Source organism: Ascaphus truei, chromosome 19 (assembly GCF_040206685.1).
Source record: "Ascaphus truei isolate aAscTru1 chromosome 19, aAscTru1.hap1, whole genome shotgun sequence".
Lineage (NCBI taxonomy): Eukaryota > Metazoa > Chordata > Amphibia > Anura > Ascaphidae > Ascaphus > Ascaphus truei.
Window position 1 is genome coordinate 10339857 of NC_134501.1, and position 10460 is coordinate 10350316.

Below are 10460 nucleotides of genomic sequence, written 5' to 3' on the forward strand. Positions count from 1 at the left end.
GTAACGACACTGGTTGGAACCGAGAGCTTGAAGCAGGGAAACCTGGTTCAATTCCTGGTGTCGGCTCCTTGTGACCTTGGGCAAGTCACTTTATCTCCCTGTGCCTCAGGCACCAAAAACATAGATTGTAATCTCTACGGGGCAGGGAGCAGTGCCTGCAAAATGTCTCTGTAAAGCGCTACGTAAAACTAGCAGCGCTATACAAGAACATGCTGCTATTATTATTACTATGCAACTCCCGAGGTGCTGGAGCAAAGGCCCCGATTCATAACAGCTGATACAGACCCCCAAATCCCCCCACTCACCTTAAATTAATGTGTTACCACGTCCCTGTATTTATTTCAGTCATCCATCTCTTTTACGTTTAACCGCTTCAGTACCAACACTTTGCAAGTCCCTCTGACAACTAAGGGCTTGTACATGCCCATGCCTGGTCTCTGAAGTGGGAGCACAGTTTGCCTCCGTGCTAATAAGCTCCAGAAGTTTTATATTTACAGAGTAAGAGGCACAGGGACGGACAGTGCTGCACCTTCCCTGCCTGTGCCCCGTGCACGTGGCAGCGCGTGGTACGCACGGATTCAGGGCGGCGGGGGAGATAACAGAGCAGTGTTTTTATTTGGCAGTGTGTCCGGTCCCTGCACCACAAATACAGGATCAACAATAAATATGGAGAAATAAAATGGGGGACGGGAAGAGTCAAACCCTCCCGTGAACCAATCGGTGCTCTGCACAAGGACAGGGTCCTGTCACCTATACACGGCGCAGTGACGGGACGGGGGGCTGCTCCTCTGAGCCGGCTGGACCTGGGGGTCCTATATACAAATCCGCACGAGACACACAGGGGACGTGATCATGAGCGCAAAGAGACGATATATTTACACACTCATTCCCCATAATGCACAGGGGAGGGGGAACAGGCTCAGTGGGTGTATGCGAAGGCACCCCCCCAACCATCACCGTACACTCTCAGGGAGGGTCTGCAGGAGGCGGGCGACTTGTTACAGGTGTTGTCAGGCAGCATGTTGAGGGGGAGGGGTGGGGGATCACCTTAGTGTTTTCTTTGGGGTGGGGGGGGGGGGGGGGGGGGACTGATGGCAAATGAATGTAAACCTCAGAAACAAAACTTGTTGAAGGTGAGGACCCCCGGGTAGTGCAGGGCCACGGGGGGAGGTTAAGAGTCCTGGATATATGGGGGTGGGGGTCCCCAGTGCTGGCGGAATCCTGCGTTCAGTTACCGGGGGGGGGGGCACTTAAGAGATTAGCAAGCGAACACGGGGTCCAAAAGGCAAGCCCCCATTTCTCCCCCTCCCGCCTCTCGTGCTTCACCCCTCCTGCCCAAAGTCATCTGTGAATTTCTTCACCTTCTGGAGGTCGTCTTTGTTCACGGTGGGTCGGGTGGTGACCAGGGAGCGGAGCATGTCCGACTGAAAGAAAAAGCGGGCGTCAGGCACGACAACCGGGAGAGGGGGAGGGAGACCAGGAGTGCGCAAGGACGACGACAAGGAGTGTGGGGGGAGGAGAAGAACAGGAGTACGGGGGGGGAGACCAGGAATGCAGGGGGGTGCGGGAAGGTAACAGAAGAATGTGTGGGGGGGGGGGTAGAAAGGTTACCAAATGAGTGTGGGGGAAAGAGAGGTAGCAGATGAGTGCGGAGAAGGGGCACTTGTCGCACCCCTGCCCTACTCCAGACATTGCCTCTCCATAGACGTGGCCTGCCTGGATGATGTGGTCACATACTCACCATGCAGACCACCGGCTCCTGCAGCTTGTCACTGGACACCTCCATCCAGGTCATCTCGATGGCTCCAGGGTCTCCGGGAGAGCACGGGGTCAAGAGGTCATCCACCGTGACCCCGGGGCTTGTGCGGGAGGGACCTCGCACCTGAGACATGAGCAGGAGAGGAGCTGAGTGTACGCTTTGCCCACACCCCATGTGCCACGTGCACTCCCCTCTCCCCGTGTCCCCCTCCGCTGCCCGCCCCTCACCTTCTTGAAGTGCGTGGCGGACTGCACCTTGCGCACGGGCTGCATCAGCGCGTCCCGCACTATGACACTGATGTCCGCCCCCGAGTAGCCGTCGGTTTTCCGGGAGAGCTCGCGGATGTCCGCCTCGCTGAGGCAGTGCGCGGTGTTCCCCAGGTGCAGCCGGAACACCTGGGCCCGCGCCGCCTCTTCCGGAAGAGGGATGTATATCCGCTTCTCAAACCTGTGGCCGGGGGGGGGGGGGGGGGATGAAGGGAGGGGGGGGGTGGAATAACATGTGATGTGCGTGCTGTATATGTGTGGGGCGTCTGTTAAATCTGTTAGATTGTAAGCTCCTGGGTTCAGAGACCACCCCCACTGCATAACCGAGTTAAGTTGAGAAAGGACTGGGTTCTAGGTAAAGACTCCAGCCTCTGAAGTGGGAGAAGCCTGCACCTTGTGAGAGCTTGAGGAAGTCACGGACTAGCCACAGTGGCTAAGGTGCATTAGATTGTCAGCTTTTCAGGTCAGGGAATAGCATATAAAGCAGAGCGGTGAGGGATCGCTGGGAGGCGTCTCTCACCTTCTCCTGATGGCAGAGTCCAGCACCCAGGGGATATTCGTAGCTCCAAGGACCAGGATCCCGTCATTGTTATTCCCAACACCTGAAACACAGATCCACGCACGGTCTGGTGCTGGGCGCGTTGCATACACAACATGGCTGCGGGGGGGGGGGGGGGGGGGAGAGTTACTCTGTGTGTGTGCGGGGGAAGGTGGTAGTTACTCACTGGGAAGGTATATTACTGTGTGTGGTGTTACTCTTTTAAATCGGGGTCCCTGCAATATTCAGGTCATTTGAAAATTCTACAACACAAAGAAGAATTTACAATGCATCTGATCTCAGACGCGCTATTAGAGAGGGTTGGGGTTCCTTACAATGCATCTGATCTCAGACGCGCTATTAGAGAGGGTCGGGGTTCCTTACAATGCTTCTGATCTCAGACGCGCTATTAGAGAGGGTTGGGGATCCTTACAATGCATCTGATCTCAGACGCGCTATTAGAGAGGGTCGGGGTTCCTTACAATGCGTCAGATCTCAGACGCGCTATTAGAGAGGGTTGGGGTTCCTTACAATGCATCTGATCTCAGACGCGCTATTAGAGAGGGTTGGGGTTCCTTACAATGCATCTGATCTCAGACGCGCTATTAGAGAGGGTTGGAGTTCCTTACAATGCATCTGATCTCAGACAGCGCGCTATTAGAGAGGGTTGGGGTTCCTTACAATGCATCTGATCTCAGACGCGCTATTTAGAGAGGGTTGGGGGTTCCTTACAATGCATCTGATCTCAGACATCGCTATTAGAGAGGGTTGGGGGTTCCTTACAATGCATCTGATCTCAGACACGCTATTAGAGAGGGTTGGGGTTCCTTACAATGCATCTGATCTCAGACGCGCTATTAGAGAGGGTTGGGGTTCCTTACAATGCATCTGATCTGAGACGCGATATTAGAGAGGGTTGGGGATTCTTAGTTTGTGTGTGTATAGTTACCCTGAGGGTAGTAGTTACCCCGTGGGTAGGGGGCTGTAGTTACCCCTGTGGGTAGGAGGCTGTAGTTACCCTGTGGTAGTAGTTAACCTGTGGGTAGGGGGCTGTAGTTGTCCTGTGGGTAGGAGGCTGTAGTTACCCTGTGGGTAGGAGGCTGTAGTTGCCCTGTGGGTAGTAGTTACCCTGTGGGTAGGGGGGCTGTAGTTACCCTGTGGGTAGGGGGCTGTAGTTACCCTGTGGGTAGGGGGGCTGTAGTTACCCTGTGGGTAGGGGGCTGTAGTTACCCTGTGGGGTAGGGGGCCTGTAGTTACAGTGTGGGTAGGGGGCTGTTGTTACCCTGTGGGTAGGAGGCTGTAGTTGCCCTGTGGGTAGGCGGCTGTAGTTACCCTGTGGGAAGGGGGCTGTAGTTACCCTGCGGGTAGGGGGCTGTAGTTACCCTGCGGGTAGGGGGCTGCAGTTACCCTGCGGGTAGGGGGCTGTAGTTACCCTGCGGGTAGGGGGCTGTAGTTAGCCCTGCGGGTAGGGGGCTGTAGTTACCCTGCATCTGTACCAGGAACTCTGTCTTGATCCTGCGGGCCGCTTCACTCTCGTTCTCATTTCTGGAGCCGCACAGAGAATCGACCTCATCTATGAAGATGATGGATGGTTTGTGCTGCCGTGCCAACTCAAACAGGTTCTTCACCAGCCTGCGGGGTGCCAGGACCACATGAGAAGCCACACACACCCGCCGCCCCCCCGCACCACCGTCCCCCGCCCACACCAGTTGTACCCGCCCACATTAGGGCTGCAAGTTGTCCACTATTGAACCGGACTGTCCTGTATTTGGACACTGTTCAGTAAAAAAAGTGCGGTAATACTGGACGTGAAGGTGTCCGGTATTACCTCTCTGGATATCACCTGACCAGCTTGGGGGGCCTCAAGATTTCCCTGAGCAGAGAGAGAGCAGGGCTGGGCAGCTTCCTCGTCCTGATTGGTTGCATTACCCAGCAGCAGCCAATCAGGAGGAGGTGTCAGGAGCCTGGTGGTGGGGCCAAGCAAAGGAGGAAACAGCATTGAGCAGAGAGGGGTGTGTGTGTGTGTGTGATGAGTGCGTCACACCTTTCACCATTGTGTCCAGTATCTTTGGAGATGCCATCTGGCAACCCTACCCTCCGTCCACTGCCTGCACCCACACCAGCGGTTCCACACCCACACCAGCGGTCGCTCACGGTCCACCCCCCGCCACCCACCCACTCCTCGCTCTCACTCACTTCTCGCTCTCTCCCAGCCACTTGGACATCAGGTCGGAGGAGGACACAGAGAAGAACGTGGAGTTATTGGCTTCTGTCGCTACAGCTTTGGCCAGATACGACTTTCCTGTCCCAGGGGGTCCAAACAGCAGGATCCCACGCCACGGAGTGCGTTTACCTGGGGGAAGGAAGGGGAGAGCGTCAGACATGGGGAGGGGGGAGCGCGAGCCACGAGTGTGTGGGCGGGGAGGGGCGAGCGCGAGCCACGAGTGTGTGGGCGGGGAGGGGGAGCGCGAGCCAGCGAGTGTGTTGGCGGGGAGTGGGAGCGCGAGCCACGAGTGTGAGGGCGGGTGAGGGGGAGCGCGAGCCACGAGTGTGTTGGCGGGCGGAGTGGGAGCGCGAGCCACGAGTGTGTGGGCGGGAAGGGGGAACTTGCCCTCTGACACACTATAATCTCCATATTGTACGTGGAACATTGTAGAATTAGCGCCCGGGTATTGGTGGCGCTATAGGGCTGTTAACGTGACGCAAGATGTGGGCCTCGGTCTGTAATGACTGTGAGGGGTGGAGGATCTCTGCAGGGTCCTGACCTGTGAACAGGTGGGGGAATTTGATGGGTAAGATCACGGCCTCTTTCAGCGCCTCCTTTGCTCCCTCCAGACCGGCCACGTCGTTCCATCGAACATTCGGCTTCTCCATAACTATGGCACCTGCAGGTGGGGGTGCGAGGGCGTCAGGAGGGGGAGGTACGTGGGCGTCGGGGGAGGGGGGAGAGATGCGAGGGCGTCGGGGAGGGAGATGCGAGGGCGTCGGGGAGGGAGATGCGAGGGCGTCGGGGGGGGGGGGAGATGCGAGGGCGTCGGGGCGGAGGGGGGGGAGATGCGAGGGCGTCGGGGGGGGGGGGGAGATGCGGAGCGGCGTCGGGGGGGAGATGCGAGGGCGTCGGGGGGGAGATGCGAGGGCGTCGGGGGGAGATGCGTGGGGCGTCGGGGGGAGATGCGAGGGCGTCGGGGGGGAGATGCGAGGGCGTCGGGGGGGAGATGCGAGGGCGTCGGGGGGGGGGGAGATGCGAGGGGCGTCGGGGGGGGGGAGCATGCGAGGGGCGTCGGGGGGGGAGATGTGAGGGGCGTCGGGCGGGGGGGGAGATGCTGAGGGCGTCGGGGGGGGGAGATGCGAGGGCGCGTCGGGGGGGGGGGGGAGATGCGAGGGCGTCGGGTGGGGGGGGGAGATGCCAGGGCGTCGGGGGGGGGGGAGATGCCAGGGCGTCGGGGGGGGGGGGATGTGAAGGCGTCGGGGGGGGGGGGGGAGATGTGAGGGCGTCGGGGGGAGATGCGAGGGCGTCGGGGGGGGGAGATGCGAGAGGGCGTCGGGGGGGGGAGATGCTGAGGGCGTCGGGGGGGGGGAGATGCGAGGGCGTCGGGGGGGGAGATGCGAGGGCGTCGGGGGGAGATGCGAGGGCGGGGGGGAGATGCGAGGCGCGTCGGGGGGGGGAGATGCGAGGAGGGCGTGGGGGGGGAGATGCGAGGGCGTCGGGGGGGAGATGCGAGGGCGTCGGGGGGGAGATGGCGAGGGCGTCGGGGGGGAGATGCAGCGGAGGGCGTCGGGGGGGGAGATGTGAGGGCGTCGGGGGGGGGGGGGAGATGTGAGGGCGTCGGGGGGGGGGGGGGGAGATGTGGGTGTCGGGGGGGAGATGCGAGGGCGTCGGGGGGGGGGGAGATGTGAGGGCGTCGGGGGGAGGAGATGTGAGGGCGTCGGGGGGGGGAGGAGATGTGAGGGCGTCGGGGGGGGGAGATGCATGCGAGGCGGCCGTCGGGGGGGAGATGCGGAGGGCCGTCGGGGGAGATGCGAGTGCAGAGGGCGTCGGGGGGGAGATGCGAGGGCGTCGGGGGGGGAGATGCGAGGGCGTCGGGGGGGAGATGCGAGGGCGTCGGGGGGGGGGGGAGATGTGAGGGCGTCGGGGGGGGGAGATGCGAGGGCGTCGGGGGGGAGATGCGAGGGCGTCGGGGGGGAGATGCGAGGGCGTCGGGGGGGAGATGCGAGGGCGTCGGGGGGGGAGATGCGAGGGCGTCGGGGGGGAGATGCGAGGGGTCGGGGGGAGATGCGAGGGTGTCGGGGTGGGGGGGGGGGAGATGTGAGGGCGTCGCTGTTCCTCCCACCTTCCAGGCACACACACATACAGTGCACACACAGCACATACACACACACAGTGCCCGCACACAGCACATACACACACACAGCACATACACACATACAGTGCACACACAGCACATATACGACACACAGCACATACACACACACAGTGCCGCCACAGCACATACACACACACAGCACATACACACACACAGTGCCCCGCACAGCACATACACACACAGCACATACACACACACAGCACATACACACACACAGTGCCCGCACAGCACATACACACACACAGCACATACACACACACAGTGCACCACACAGCACATACACACACAGCACATACACACACACAGTGCCCGCACAGCACATACACACACACAGCACATACACACACACACAGTGCCCGCACAGCACATACACACACACAGCACATACACACACACAGTGCCCGCACGCACGCACGCGACGCACACACCACATACAGTGCACACACAGCACACTACACACATACAGTGCACACCACAGTGCGCACACACAGTGCACACACACAGTGCACACACACAGTGCACACACACAGTGCACACACACAGTGCCCACACAGTGCCCCGCACGCACACACACACACAGTGGCCCGCATGCACACACACACACACAGTGCACACACACAGTGCACACACACAGTGCACACACACAGTGCACACACACAGTGCCCGCACGCACACACACACACAGTGCCCGCACGCACGCACTTACCCATCAGCTGCTCCTGCAGCTTCTTCTTCTCCGGATTTTTCCCCTCTCGCTGTCGCTGTCACTTCTGTGAAAGCAGAAACGCCCTGTGTTACGTGCTGGCCTCTGACGTGGGATCTTAATGCATTCTGTGCTGGCCGTCTGCTTCAGCACTAAAAAGCATCGTAACCCCTGGGGTGCAGCGGGATTTAGAGGAAGTGTCTGTAATAGACGGGAAGCTCCTTGTTATTAACACTGCGAGCACGGGATGCTGGGAACAGTCCGGGGAATTCCCATTTACAGGGACGGCTAACTCCCGTCCTCACGGGCACCAACAGGTCAGGTTTTCAGGATATCCCTACTTCAGCACAGATGGCTTAATCAGTGACTCAGTCAAAGTCTGCACCACCTGCGCTGAAGCAGGGATACTCCTGAAAACCTGACCAGTTGGTAGCTCTTGAATACTGGAGTTGGCCATCCCTGTATTAATACAATAAGGCACCGTGAAACAAGAGGGCTGTGACATGGAGGCGCTGTGAGATCGCTGTGAGACGCCTGCGCCCCTCCCAGAATAATAACACATTATTACACAGCGCTGACAGTATGCAGAGCTTTACCTGCAGCACATTATTACACAGCGCTGACAGTATGCAGAGCTTTACCTGCAGCACATTATTACATAGCGCTGACAGTATGCAGAGGCTTTACCTGCAGCACATTATTACATAGCGCTGACAGTATGCAGAGCTTTACCTGCAGCACATTACATAGCGCTGACAGTATGCAGAGCTTTACCTGCAGCACATTATTACATAGTGCTGACAGTATGCAGAGCTTTACCTGCAGCACATTATTACATAGCGCTGACAGTATGCAGAGCTTTACCTGCAATCTGGCAGCACAGTCACAATCGTATTCTTGGTGAGGTAAAGGGCTGACCCGGGGTTTGCAGTTGATGGGTTATTATGGCTCCCCAGTCATGCGATGTATACCCCCCCTGTGCGGGGAGCCCCAGTCATGCGATGTATTACCCCCCCCCCCTGTGAGGGGAGCCCCAGTCATGCGATGTATACCTCCCCCCCTATGCGGGGAGCCCCAGTCATGCGATGTATACTCCCCCCCTGTGCGGGAGCCCCAGTCATGCGATGTGTACCCCCCCTGTGCCCCTCACCCCTTCTCATTGTGCGACTCCTTCACAGGCTTCTTGCTCTGCTTGTCTTTTGTTTTCAGATAGTCCTTCAGTTTCTCCGCGCGGTCCAGATACTGCATGCACTTGGCTCGGATACTCTCCTTGGCCTTGTCACTGTGAGCTTCATCTGCCAGCGTAACACAGGGGAGAAGGTCACCTTCATATACACTGCACACCAATATACACTGCACACCCAATATACACTGCACCCTAATATACACTGCACACCAATATATATTCAGGCATATACTGCATCAGAGCCTGCTAGTGCCCCACCCCCCTCTTCTGTCTCTCCCCAGCCTGGCACTGCCCCCCTCTCTCCCCACAGCCTGGAACTTCCCCCCTCCCCCATATCTCCCCCCCTTCCCAGCCTGGCACTGCCCGCCCCATATCTCTCTCCCCCAGCCTGGCACTGCCCGCCCCATATCTCTCTCCCCCCAGCCTGGCACTGCCCGCCCCATATCTCTCTCACTTCAGCCTGGCACTGCCCGCCCCATATCTCTCTCCCCCCAGCCTGGCACTGCCCACCCCCATATCTCTCTCCCCTCAGCCTGGCACTGCCCGCCCCATATCTCTCTACCCCCAGCCTGGCACAGCCCCCCATCTTTCTCCCCCAACCTGGCACAGCCCCCCATCTTTCTCTCCCCAACCTGGCACTGCCTCCCTGCTCTCTCCCCCCCCCACAACCTGGCACTGCCCTCCCTGCTCTTTCACCAAGTCTGGCACTGCCCTCCCCATCTCTTCCCCAGCCTTGCGCTGCTCCTCCGCTGCCCTCCCAGCCTTGCCTGCCCCCCCTCTCTCTCCCACCAACCTGGCACTGCCTCCCTGCCCTCTCCCCCAAGCCTGGCGCTGCCCCCCCCCTCCCATCTCTTCCCCCAGCCTGGCGCTTCCCCCCCTCTCTCCCCCCCAGCCTGGCGCTGCCATCCCCATCTCTCTCCTCCCAGCCTGGCGCTGCTGCCCCCCCTCTCTCTCTCCCCCCCAGCTGGCGCTGCCATCACCCATCTCTCTCCCCCAGCCTGGCGCTGCCCCCCTGCTCTCTCCCCGCCAGCCTGGCACTGCCCCCAGTGCCCGTTACACTCACACTTGATGGCATGCAGGAAGTACTCCACGGAATGCTGGTACAGCCTCAGGGCCTCCTCATAGTTCTTGTTCTTATCCTCCTCAGTGGCTTTTGTCACCAGATCAATGGCTTTCTGCAGCCAGAAATGGCAGTGTCAAAACATGGGCCACGGGATTGGCCTTCTCTCCCTTCTGCTCCCCCCCTCCCCTTCTCCTTCCTGTTCTCTCCCTGCTCCTCCTACCCCCTCTCCCCTCTTCCCCCCCTTTCCTCTCCCCCAGCTCCCCCTCGTCTTCCCCCCCTGCCCCTCTTTCTCTCTCCCCACTCGCTCCCGCCCTTCTCTCTCCCCACTCGCTCCCCCTTCTCTCTCCCCACTCGCTCCCCCCTTCTCTCTCCCACTCGCTCCCCCCCTCACCTCTTGCTCCCCCCTTCTCTATCTCCACCTACCGCCCCTTTTCTCTCCTCCAACCCCCCTTCTCTCTCTCCAACTCCCCATACCCCCCCCACACTCTCTCCCCCCCTCTGCTCCCCACACTCTCTCCCCCCCTCTGCTCCCACACTCTCTCCCCCCCTCTGCTCCCCACACTCTCTCCCCCCCTCTGCTC

General features: G+C 59.8%; 1 protein-coding gene across 1 annotated transcript in view; it reads right to left on the bottom strand.

Moving 5' to 3' along the window:
• Window positions 1–596: 596 nt before the first annotated feature.
• Window positions 597–10460, bottom strand: part of VPS4A (vacuolar protein sorting 4 homolog A) — a 10564-nt gene continuing 700 nt past the window's right edge. The window contains 11 exon segments of the mRNA XM_075577213.1: window positions 597–1424; window positions 1742–1882; window positions 1987–2206; window positions 2546–2627; window positions 4047–4195; window positions 4760–4916; window positions 5329–5448; window positions 7634–7673; window positions 7676–7697; window positions 8781–8925; window positions 9880–9991. Of these exon segments, the coding sequence (XP_075433328.1) occupies window positions 1323–1424; window positions 1742–1882; window positions 1987–2206; window positions 2546–2627; window positions 4047–4195; window positions 4760–4916; window positions 5329–5448; window positions 7634–7673; window positions 7676–7697; window positions 8781–8925; window positions 9880–9991 (1290 nt within the window). The 3' untranslated portion in view covers window positions 597–1322.